The sequence below is a fragment of the Colias philodice genome, chromosome 12, assembly GCF_061535455.1.
Source record: "Colias philodice isolate Cphi_HAF_F1 chromosome 12, ilColPhil1 Martin Lab GWU primary, whole genome shotgun sequence".
NCBI lineage: Eukaryota > Metazoa > Arthropoda > Insecta > Lepidoptera > Pieridae > Colias > Colias philodice.
In genome coordinates, this window is record NC_143097.1 from 2,226,131 (window position 1) to 2,239,708 (window position 13,578).

Below are 13,578 nucleotides of genomic sequence, written 5' to 3' on the forward strand. Positions count from 1 at the left end.
CCCACGCCCCCGCGGTGGCCGCCCGGGCCTCCCGCGCCGCACCACGCGCCTCCGCACGCGCCCTCTCACCACGACCTCTACGTCGACCGCCTCTACTGAGCCCTCCGCTCCCGGCCTGCGACGACGACACCGAGAGGAGCGTCGCGTCACCCAGTATACGACTCGCTTTTGCGAGCTTTTATCGAGATATCGGATCGCTGTAAACACGCTTCGATCTGTAAATAACCGTTCTATCCGGTGTCTGTCGCGAATGTACAGTTTTCGAGAGTTCACATGAATAGTGTTACCGTCAAAATGCGAGTATAGATAGCGTTTTTTGCCCCGTAATATTAAGTTACCACGTAAGAGATAGGTTTCTCTGTGATTCTTCAGTCGAAACTTGCGTCAGAATCCGTGCGGATCGAACCAGAGATTAGAATTTAAAACTCTTCGTTGAAATCTAAAAAGTAAGAAATTCTCTTTTACCACGTAACGGTATTTCGCGATGAATGCTTCCGGCATGAAAATGTGCCCAAGAAATGAATATTTTTTAAATATATTATGTTAAATTTATTTACGAGTGTTAAGGTTATAATATCTGGCAAACGCAGGGTAAGGTGAAAGAAAAAATAATGCTCAACATTTAAAGATACTTAAAATTTTCCGCGTATTACGCTATAAAATTATTGGTATGAAATTCTTAAGAACAGCATGCAAGTAAGCAAACCAAAAACGTAGGTTACCTTTTGCCATCAAAACATTTATTTGTTAGTACTTACGAATTGCATTTAATCTAGACGAGATTTATCTCATTAACTATGTAGGTGCCAAATAATGTAGTAATTTCCTGTCAATGTCCATTTCGTAATCTCAATATTAATCACTTTATAAACACAATGGAATAAGATTCACACGAGCCAATAAAATACTGAGAAAATGGACATTGGCAACTGCCAGTTTATTTTTTTATAGGCCTAGTTTAGGTTGTTACCAGTTTTTTCAACGATACGACAATTTGGATGCATTTACGTGGGAAAGGTCAGACTGAGAAAGGACTGTGATAGATAGATAGGTTAGGCGTCTATTTCGCTCATTTAGCGTTAAAATTTCGTGTATTGTACGAAAAGATGAGAGCATTGTCGTGTGATTGTTAAAAAAAATATACTCGTGACTTTTTTTTTAATTTAAAGATTATGTTCCTAAATCTAAATTGTGTTTGTTTAAGGCTGACAGGCCGCGCGGGCGCCAGCCCTTGCCTTTTCTCGACTGATTTAAAAAAATGTAGCCGTCACGAGTGAGATTAGCGAATTTTTGCCAATTAGATAACGTGTGTGATGTCGCAAAGTGCTTTTCGGTGTAGGAACGGAGAGAGGGTTATGCCAGAGATATGTTTTACTTAATTTTAGCTTAGACTATCGAATTTCGAATTACCAAGCAATTCGATCATTCATCGCGAAATAAATTAGTATTAGGAAAATAAAGATATATATGTCTCAGAAGCGCAGTAGTATCCCGTCGTCGCCCGAGCCTCCGTAATCGCGTCCTCACTAGTTACAGGTATACTTAGAACTCCAGAATTACATATTACATTACAGATATGCATAGGTTTGAACAGAGGGATGATATATGAAATATATCGACTTTGTTGTAGTTGTCAGAGCGCTCACGCGAGTCTCCGTGACTATAAACTTCGCGCTTCGGGATACTGGGGCGAGTTTTTAACGTTTTGTCATCTGTTTGTATCTATAGACGACTTATATAGCTTATTTTACGATATTATTGTGATGATTTCGTTTTCCTACCGCATAAGGGATGTTACGTATTAACTAATAGTAGATAATAGTATGTATTTGTGGAGGTACTTGTCACATAACTTGGATACCATAGTTATTATTTGTCGCCGACCAGGTGGCCGAGATTACTTGTTTATGTGTGTTGTTCGTTTTATGAAAAATTATCAACCATTGGACTATTATGAAAATTTATAGCTTTGCAGTTCTGACGATCGATCGACTTTCTTTTGTTATCATTGTTTGTAACTTATTTAAGTTTCTGCTCTACAAATTTTAATTTTGTTGAAAGTTATGTTTGATTAGAAACATATTTATTTCTTCTTCAGTAAATTGCAGAGAGTTATCATAAATACCAAATTTTGAGTTTTAGAAGTCTGTTTAAAAAGTTTTTGTTAGAAAAAACACCTGTTATTTAGATAAAAGAAGCTGTAGGTACCGTTCGCGCTTCATAAAGAGCTATAAAAACAGATCGATATCAGAATTGCAAGCGAATCCGTTGTCTTTATGTTTCTGATTGTTTTTCCTATCAAACTTTTGGAGGTTTACAAGCAAAAAAACACCATTATCGAAGATTTATAATATTCTTCCGTGACTATATTTATCCTGAAAGTGTGATCCTCCTGAGAGGCGAGGCACTCCGCTCCCGGCGCAGCACAAGCAATAGTTTACAGATCAGTTCTCGGTGCTCAAATTTTATTACCTGACCACATATTCATTATGTCCACGTACGACTTTTATAAACTTGTTGGATTTTTATGCCGCAACCGGTCACTTAATGAAATTTGAACCCAAATATTTACCCACCACAATACAGCAGCCTTATACAATAATAGTTATAAGTATTTTTATACATTTTACAATATATCCGTTTTTGGCGCCGGGAGCAGAGCGCGGCGCCGCAAGTTTGAATACAAACACATGCAGTGCCATAGCCGACTACTAACCTCAGATTTATAATTAGATTTTTATACCGATACAAATGGATTTAATTTTTAAATATAAACAAAGGTGATTAAGTATACAGAGATTAAAGATGATATTTTATACATTTATTACATACAATATTATTAAACGTAAATGTGAAATAGACTTAACATTTTTAGTATACCACGTGCTAAGTACCTAAGTGTCAGGAAATCAGGTTTTTTGTAAGTTACGCGTGAAGCGAGTGATGGGAAATTGGATAATCGTGTGTCAATTTTTCGCAATATCCTCATGTCTGAAAGGGCACGTTTTAAATAATTTTACAGCGTTCACAAATTATTATCAGCCTAATACATATCACAGATAATTTTAACGAGTTATTTTAATTTCATTTGACAGCTGGTTTCCCGCGTAATTCTTACGCCCGACATGTTTTTAAAAGTTTGGTGCATTTTGGGCTGTTTTGTTTTAATTGCTCATTGTTCGTTACGTTTTGCTCAATTTTTCGTGTATACCTTACATAATATTACTTGTGTTAGTTTTATGCGTCCTTGTATTATTGTATAATGTACTAGAGAGCACGGTCCGCTTTTCTTTTATTACTTAAGTGCGTGTTTTGTCAGTGCGAGTACTTATGATTTGCATATAAAATGGACGTGTCATTTTTTAAGACTGTAATTTTGTTTTTTATAAATTATCTGTGCCGTCCAATTAATTTGAGCATCCAAAACTTTGTATATTTCTCTACAAGCCAGACATTTGTGTACTCTGATTTTTTGTAGACTCCACTGACATTTAGTTAGGTTCTTACTATGTTCCTAGCTTTGGTAACGTTTATTTATATCTGCAACCGTCAATATTGAAGGACAAACGAATCCGTTGAAGCATAATTTTGTATTAGTTTTTTATTGCCTTGTCTGTCGATGTATGAATATACATCGACAGACAAGGCAATAAATTCGGATTTCGGATATGGAATGAAATTCCATTCATATAACTCTACTTATGTACCGGATATACTAACATTTCGCATTTATTTTAATGTGATTTACTAACGCTATTATATTTTAACATTTAAGTAATCTTCTTCTAATCGATCGCTATCCATTTAACGAATGTAATACTTATTTTAAGTTTAACAAAAGGAGAGAATAAGATTGCATTGTAAATGTATACTTTGCATATATTATCGTGAGCGTCAATTGTATTAAATACAATAAGTTAAGTAAATCCATTGCTAGGCTTGGTGAAAACGTTTTAGGTTAAAATCCCTTTGGTTTGCATTAGTAAGGAATAAACACGCCGCGAACTTGCCGAAATGTCAAATATCTTATAGAAGTTAACAAAAATAATAGACTATAGAGACAAATTTAATCTGTGGCGACTAGTCAAGTTGAATTCCCTGGAACTCGATACCTTGAATCTTAAGAATGATACAATAGTGGCGTGATATTTGACTTTCACAAGATATTATATCATTTTTCATGGATGTTTTTACGGTCCAACCCAACCAATCCATATTTTCCAATAATAGAGCTATTTCCTTATTGTAGAGTCAAAATAACGCATTATTCCAACAAAACAACTTCGAACGAGGTTCGACCTATCTAGTTCCGCTATAACCTATTATTTTGCATTTTCTTGCCTCTATAAAAAAGGGATTAATAATTTGGCGCCAAATTACGACATACTGTCAATTATGTATCCACACAGATTAGATTAAAAATTAATGTAATAAATTCCTTAATGCCCATAATGAGTTTACGATAAATGATTCTTTGAAATTATGGGAACGTTTTGAATAAATATTATAATACTTAGTCTCCGGTAAAATATTTAAAAGTACAATTATATATAAAAGACAGTGCGTAAACATTAGGTCTTATCAATCATTCACTTTTCGTGGCATTTATTTCTGATCTCTTAGTCATGAGATTATCTACATATTTATAAGTTTTGGCAAATTAGTCTTATATCTATGTAAAGTACTTTATGCCTAGATTTTTTACAATGGCTTCTAAGACCATAGTAATAATATGTATTTGAAAAATCGTAGTATTTCACGCTTTATCTATTTCAAAGCTTTTTACAAACAAATTAAAATTCTATTTAGTACGCGATATCTCTACACAGATTCAAATTATATTTATTGATTTAAATTTTTATATTTTTTTAACCTCAAATATTTTAATATTACTATGAATATATTGATCCGTATGCTTGGATCCATTTTATTATATTTTAAGTATTGTGTTACAATAGAATTATTTCTTCTGTACACGCGGTCTTATATACACGTTCTATTTTTTATCTGTAAAATATCTTTAGCCAGCACAATTTTAAAATAAGAATAAGAGTGTGAATTTGTCATTATATTACTCCAAAATTAAATATTAGATTCCACATTGTTTTAGACAGCCTAGTAAGGAAATTAGAATTTCGGGATTTTGTATTTTCTTTGAACCGTTGGCTACGAATTATTATTTTTACGTCTTCCATTTACGCTGTAGTTTATAATTATATATTTACATGTACTTCGTATTTAACCTGTATCTTTTGAATTGAATTATTATTTCATTGTATAGAACACAAAAATTATCTCTACATGCGAGCAATAATTGCGGATTTAGTGCAATACACGTTTTTTTTGGCGTTATAAATAATTTGTATTATAATTTAATGTGCTTATTTTACTGTAAGATTAATGTAACGGATAGTATAGATAAGCGAATAATTGGTAGCCAACATAGGTGGCCTACATTACGTTTGATTTGTTGTTAACTCCATCGTGTACACTGCCACACTCGCCAACCGCTGTCACTTATATTATTAAAATGAATAATAATTAATTTCTATCACAATAGAGACTTGTTGAAACAGTTCCACAATAAAATAAGAGTTGTTGAATTTTTTATAAAAGATAAAACATATTAGATATATGATCTTGTAGTCTGGATTGAGTTTTTTTTACAGATTTTATTAGACGCGACAGTTGAAGTTACGGCGCCCATTCCGCTTATTTTTGCTACAATACTTATTTAAATACAATAAAGTTTCTTATACCGGATAGTACAATAGATATACAGATTTTACAAGATATACAATAGATTTTTTATACAATAACGGCGTGATATACATATTACAAAGATTTTTTTAAAGCATAGTGGGCGGCGTAGCTATTCGTTAGATAATATTGGTTTTCAGTGAAATGGGTGCTGTTATATTATTAATTGTACATATTTATTATAATATACAACAATAGACTGGTAATTTTACAATGTTGTTAGGTTTCTACAGAATTATTCCGGGGCTGCAGAGAATTGATTGAAACTTTCTTCAATGTTAGACGCTTTGTTGTGGACTTCGCGTCGTTCCCACTGTCTTCCAGATTTTATTGTTAAACCAATGTTTGTTTTGCAATAAATGACCAGAAACCCACACAAAATGTAACCAATGCATATACAATAAAATATGCTTACAGAAAACTGACAACGATAGATATAAACATAGATCTCTAGTTATTTTATTAATTTTGCCGATAATAATGACCCCTACATATTAACTACATATTATTTCATATTTTTATGTGTATGATTTGTGTATAATATTTTTCTAGTTGCATAGATAGCGTAGTTGTTACCAATCTCTGATAGGCCTACAGATCATCTCTCTACAGCCCCGCTCACAGTGTTACAATAGAGTATATTTTCTTACATACAAATACACCGAAATAGACTATATGAGATTGATTTTATACAATCCCAGAATACAAGATCGAACTTTTTACACAGTACAGATTAAACAGGTTTTATTTCCTTTTCACCATAGACTTTTATTTGTTTTTCTTTTTCGAAACAGTTGGTTGCGATACGGTCACAAAGATCCGGGCGAAAAATTTTAACGTTGGCAATTAATATAAAAAGTGAATTTGTAAATATATTTTATAGTTCTTCCAAAATGATATCAGTATTAAATACAAAATTCGATTCGGTTAGGTCAAAAGTATAAGTGTGATCTTATAGAAAATTTGTATTAGATTCTTCACGATGTAACTTTTTTCGTATAGTTATTTTTAATTATATTAATTTTTATTATTTTAGATTTATTGTATTTTAATTGAATTGTAACGTTCTTGCCTAGATTTGCATTTATATTAGTTACATATTATGCGTTTAAAGTTGATACCATCGTATTTATGTATATTATTATTCTATTAAGGGTTTTGTTTGTTTTTGTCATTTAATAGAAGTAAAATGTTGTAAAAAGTAAGCTCGTTGTATTTTATCAAATAAACACTTTTTAGTCCAACTGAAGCAATATAGCGCAGTTTTATTTATTTTTCTTTTAATGCCCCTTTTACCATTTAGGTACCTGTTTTAAAACTAATACATATAATATTGAAGCAAGATGTATTCACATAACTGTTAAAAATCGTAACGGGGAAATCCCCGAATGTTACTACGCGAAGTAGCACTTTAATTTGACTGTCAATCACATACCAATGAAAAGTAACACCTATTTCAAATTTGTAGCCATCTTGTATAGTATATATATATTATACATATACATATTTTTGTCATTAAATTAATAATGTTTTAATGACTACATATTAAGTTTGAGATGAAGGGTAGCCAAGCGGCCAAAGTCAAATGGCGTGCCGAATGACGATGCCGTGGTAAAGCGAAGAGTGCAGGTTCGAACCCCGCTTCATAATGTATTTTTAGCCGACTTTAAACTTAGACATTTTAAGTTTTTTTTTGGATATTCAGTTAAATGTGTGTTTAATCCTTTTTGGTTTGATTTTTATAGCGCGCTCAAAAACATAAGTTTAAAATCACATCATAACACTTGCTTTTTAAGACTTTATTTTAATGAATTATTTTTGTAGAATAATCAAATTAGTTTTAATTTACATTATAAACATTTCATTATCTACTGCTGAAAAGATCGCAGGTTCGAATCCTGGACTGTACGAAAATCAAGGAATATCTTTGGTGTCTCCTCACCTCTTTGATTTACGAACGTCAGTGAAGAATAATTCCAAACTTGGTAAAAATGCAAGAATACCTAAAATCAATAAAATATATTGCATAATTCATATGCAGAGAGCATCGAAATATTGAAAGGATGTGCCAGTTAAAAAAATGTAAGTACACTTCTGATTTAAGCGCCATCTAGTAGATTTAACCTTTATTAATTCAACTCAATTCAAATATACCTTCAGAAGTCTATAAAATATAAACGGATAGAAACAAATTTTCTAATACAATTTATTTTTGAAGGAAAAACTGCTTTAATTTACTTTTAAGACAAATAATACGAACATCGTATGCTTTTTTATCGGTGTCAAGTACATAGTAATGCCACTACAAGTTTAAAACGACACTATCAAGTAGAAATTGTATAATCTAAAAATGAACGCCCCTCCACTGTGTTTACGCTCACATTCAAAGTACGTGTATAGACGCAATACACACAAATTGGTCTGCCTCATTGGTCGTTCAGTCCTCCAGTCCCGTCCATGCCCGAACGACAGGACCAGTTGGCCAACTAGTGCATAAATGACGCGATGCACGACAGAACGGACGTGTCATTCCGTACATAGCGCGCTCTCCCCGCCATACAATGCTAGGCACCTGAACTGATCGCCCGATTAGTTGACAAATCAGTGCGCGAGAGTCAAAGTTTGCAGTAGAATCGACGCGCGCACACATATAAAGTGGTTCAATAATTATTTGTCCTCACACATTGAAACAATTAAGTTTAGTGGAGAGGCGTTCATTTTTAGATTAGACAATCTCTACTTGCTTACATATAAAATCGATGTTTTTCACTACTGTACCGATTTCAAAAAATATTTGGCTATTGAAAAGCCACATCTTTACCGAATAACATATTATAGGCTATAAAATATTTCTAACCCCGGGTCACTAAGCAAAGCAGGGCCAAGATAATAATCTACAAAACAATAAAAATAAAACACAACATTTTAAATAACAATTTATTCACCCTTCTTCGACAACAACCTATCAATTTTATCTTTATTCCTATATATACATAGATCCATAAATGTAAGTGCAAACAGCATGCACTGGGCCATCATGTCCCTTTCCAAATCATTTTGGTCTCTAAACTTATTTTGTAATCTTTCTGGAACAAACACGTGATTTTGGTTTGGTGAAATTTGATTATTTTCCTTTAGAAGCATGTCCACCGTTTGGTCTGACGTCACTCTTTCGTTGCCTATGAGGGTGCCGTATAACCTGTACGAAGAAATATTAAAATATAATAAAGCTGAAGAGTTTGTCTGTTTGTTTGATTGCTTGATAGCGCTATCTCAGGAACCACGGAATACGATTTGAAAAATTATTTCCCTGTTGCATGGTGTATTTATCGAGGAAGGCTACATTATATCATCACGCTACGACCTATAGGAGTGCGGAGAAAATGCGGATAAAATCATAGGGCACAGCTTGTGAAGAATTAAAATTAAATCAAAATTATTTGTCTCTATTACGCAATTATAGAAATTCTGTAGACCACGCAAGTTTTCAGACACAATTTCAAAAATACAAACACAAAAATGCAAACAAATGAAAATAAATAGACGACAAAAAAAAATCAAAACAGTAAACAATCTTAAAGAAAAAAACAGACTATTTAATGACAGTTGGTTGAGATCCACCTAGTTATAAATGTCGAAACTAAAACAATCTAATTTTAATTTATATTAACAGATGTCGTTGTTGGCAACAATGAATACTTTTATTTTTTTACTAGCTGTGCCCCGCGATTTCACCCTCATTGCTCCTCTCCTGTTGCTCTTAGCGTGATGATATATAACCTTCGGCCTTCCTCGATAAATGGGTTATCTAACACCGAAAGAATTTTTCAAATCGGACCAGTAGTTCCTGAGATTAGCGCGTTCAAACAAACAAACAAACTCTTCAGCTTTATAATATGAGTATAGAATTCTATTCTTCGTGTTCCGTGTCACGTGCTCTGTGTCACGTGTTCCGTGTCACGTGATCTATATTCTGTGTCTCGTGTTGCGAATAAATGAATGAATGAGCGTTAAAATAAAACTATTATGCTAATACGCACCTAAAAGGCAATGAGGAGCGCAGGAAAAACACATTCTGCTTGAATTTGTTTACCATTTCACTATTGGAGTCCTCATCGATTTCCACACTGAAAAATAATGATAAAAAATAATAAGTAATATTTTATTGTATCCTTCCAAATATTTTCATTTTTATTAAAAAAAAACTGAAAGTACATAATGGTCCCAATAGGATTATTAATGCACAACATTACTTAATCACACACACACACACTCTCTCGACAAAAGTGTGGGCTTTTGATTATGTAAATGATTCTTACATTTCTTATTTCATGTCATCGTAATTTAAGTTAATGTAAAATTTGTTTTTATGTTCCAAATAAAGAATTTTTGAACTTCGAATTTTTCTCCATTTTTATAACACAATATTTTTAATTTTTGAAAATAGTACAGTACACACAGCCAGAGCAAGCAGCTAGTATATAATACCTGATAGTATTCCCTCTAGCGGATATAAACGCGACCATCATGGCCACCATTTGTGACTTCTGCAAGTTAATGCCGAGTACTTTTGGGTTATTGGGGTCACTTCCAGAGGCTCGGAGGCTTGTTGCTTCCGCCTTCATTACATAGAGATCTGCTGTTGGCAGTTTCGTTACTATCTCCCAGGACTATAATAGTTAATAAAAAATATTTATTGCTTATATTATAATTTGTATATAATAGATATATATTTATATATAATCAATGTATATTTATAAATATTAAACTTTTGTTTTAGTTAAATTATAACAAATAATAACAGAATTAAAAAAAATCAAAGTTCTATGCATTTTTCTATCATAGTAAATTTCACTATTTATATATTATTAAGTATTATAATTTGAAGCAAATTTTCTGGAGTTATTTAAATATAATAAAAATGATGCAAAATTTTGAAAAAAGAAACGAATGCTCCTGACATATTATGACTAAATTGGTTTAAAGTTTATAAGCAAACAAAAGTACTAAAAGTATTGTTTAAAAAGAAACTTACAATTTCCAAAATATCACTGAGTTGAAATCTCTTGTTCTCAGGGTAGTGTATACCTTGGTACTGCCAATCCAATACTTCATAGTTGCTGCGATCTATTAGCGTCCAAGACACTGAGTTTATTGTTACATACACTGTTAATACTGACTTTGCCGCCTGAAAAAACATGGATAAGAAGTGTTATTTTAGTACTTTTAAATAATTCATTACAATGTTGAGTAAGTAAAGTTTTCATAATGTAAAAATTTTAATAGTTATAATATGCTAAACGACAATCGTTTTGCAGGGCCTTGTTGAAGTATTGAATATATCGGATTATAGAGTGCTACCTAGAGATTCCCCTATAGTCCGAATGTTTTCACCCTACAGTACCTTGTAATTCGACAAATAACGGATCTAATGATTAGAAAGATGATGTAGTTCTGTTTCAGAAGTAGATACAAATCATGCTTCATTGTATATTTTGGAATTAAAACAATATATTCAAGTAGAGTATAATATAACAATATATTCAAGTATAATGGTAAGTGGAAATTTTTTTGCTCAGGTTTTACACTGTTCAATCATGCATGATGACGTAAAATAGGGATTCAGCAATTTTAGACATGTCGGATTACAGGCCAGGGGCCAGCGTAACGCAGGTCTACTGTATATGAATTTATATTTGTAAATAGTACATATTTATCATTCAAAGGCAAGTGTTAATATGAGAACAGAGAAGTGACCCCCCAAACAAACCAAGAACCTAAAAAAGTACTTCTAAATGCCAAACCTGTCTCATACTCTCAGACAAAGTAGGATTTAATATTTGGCCCTTGATCTGTTTCACTGCATTTGGTTCTTCAACTTTAACTTTCCCCTGCAAAATGCTGTCAAATAGTTTCTCTGCATGCTTCTCACTAAATCCCTCAATAACCTCTATATCCAGTAAATTATTTATTGGTCCATTGTTACTTATATGTTGTGATATGCTTTTCGATCTTTTTTTCGTTACATCATACCTAGAAAACAATAAATAACAATTTCACGCAAAATAGGCGCTTGACGTCGAGTTGCGGAGAAATGCCCGTCTATTATATATTAAATAACAATTTGAAAAATGATGACTAGCCAGCCTAATAAGAAATTTTAATTACTTATAGATGGAAATATTGTAGCCTTATTCCAATGTTATGAACTCGTATATTTTCATAATCATCTTCATTCGTTACCGTCCCATTTGTTACCATACCTTGATAAAGTTGAAACATCTGATTTGTTTATAACCTCTAAAATATTTTTCTTTTCTATTTCATTGTACTTATTTTCTAACTTTTGACCATAATATCTGCCGAATCTACACAAGGCACACGACGGCAACTGTAACAGTTAATTGAGGTTTAAATATTGTCTCTATACAACACTTTTCATTATTATTGAATATAGCTTTTCTTTACGTACAATTATTCTCTTAGACGCCAAATGTAAACTAAACATAGTATTTTTTGTACACTATAACTAACTAATTAACTAATTAATATTTACATGTATTTAAATAAGAAATTAAAATTATGACTCCAAATGCAAAAGGTCTCCAGACTCCAATAATTTTTGAATTTACCACTTTTCAAGTTTCAACGTCAAATATTTGACAGATGGCATATGAATAAGGTAGGAATCGTTTAGAAGTACACACAGTGTATACAGACAATAATGTTACTGAAATGTTAATATTTGAAAATAAAAAGTAAGAACATTTTATTGCCAGAAATAATACGGAACTTAAATATACAATTACATAGCATGAACGGCAAAAATAAATCTAATTACATATGAAAAATGTATAACGCCATCTAGAGGAATCTATTAAAAATAATTTGCTCCTAGAGTTGTTTGTATTTTAACTACATGAAAGTGTTGTTATTTCTCAATAGATGTCATCAGTCTCATAAAAATTGCCTATATATACATTAGGGTGGAGTGATAATGTATGAAAGAAATTTTTTTTTGTTTTTTTCAAAAGGCATAGCGACAGAAAGGTGCCTTATAATGAGTGAATTCAGCATACAAAATATTGTTTACCTGTCTTGATGTTTTGAGGTGCCCCAACCCAATTGAAAATTAGAAAAATATGATTTTTTCGCAAACTTTGATTTATTTTTTAATCACAGTATTTTTATGGCCTTCAAGTCTATTATATAACAAACTTCTTTGTGATACACTAAATAATAGCCTGATTAGTTGTTTTAACGTATTTCATTAATGAAAATGATATTATAGAGGAATGAAAATATCAGAAATAAGTAATTATTTAGTACTAGCTGCGCTTGCGGTTGCCTCGCGGTTTCACCCGCGTGGCTCCGCTCCTGTTAATCTAAGCGTAATGATATACAGCCTATAGCCTTCCTCGATAAATGGGCTATCTAACACCGAAAGATCTTTTTAAATCGGACCAGTAGTTCTTGAGATTAGCGCGTTCAAACAAACAATATCTTCAGCTTTATAATATTAGTATAGATTATAACATTAGTATAGATAACCCTGTTTTTTTTTTTCAAAATTAGGCATTAGCAGTCGTGATACTGATGCTCTTGCCATTATAAAATCATTTTGTTTACTTTCTCAGCAAACTGCACTTGAAGCTTATGTCACCAATTTGATAATATGCTTTACGGCCTGGGCAAGGCATAGAAAATCTTTGATATTCTGAAACGTAGTCAAACCGCTTTTAACGATGTCTTTTAAGGTTTCTTCAGATAAATTAGAAGTCAGAGGCTCAGTTTTCTTAAATTCTTGCCACATAGTTA

At 32.3% G+C, this 13,578-nt stretch overlaps 1 protein-coding gene across 1 annotated transcript; it reads right to left on the reverse strand.

Moving 5' to 3' along the window:
• Positions 1 to 8,683: 8,683 nt before the first annotated feature.
• Positions 8,684 to 12,386, reverse strand: LOC149483825 (transcription elongation factor, mitochondrial). Its single transcript, XM_089702019.1, has 7 exons — positions 12,233 to 12,386; positions 12,024 to 12,151; positions 11,565 to 11,793; positions 10,796 to 10,948; positions 10,249 to 10,430; positions 9,801 to 9,887; positions 8,684 to 8,959 (listed from the first exon to the last, which is right to left on the reverse strand). Exons 1-7 carry the CDS (start codon positions 12,266 to 12,268, stop codon positions 8,698 to 8,700), a joined length of 1,077 nt encoding a protein of 358 aa, XP_089558145.1. The 5' UTR covers positions 12,269 to 12,386; the 3' UTR covers positions 8,684 to 8,697.
• Between the last annotated feature and the right edge of the window lie 1,192 nt (positions 12,387 to 13,578).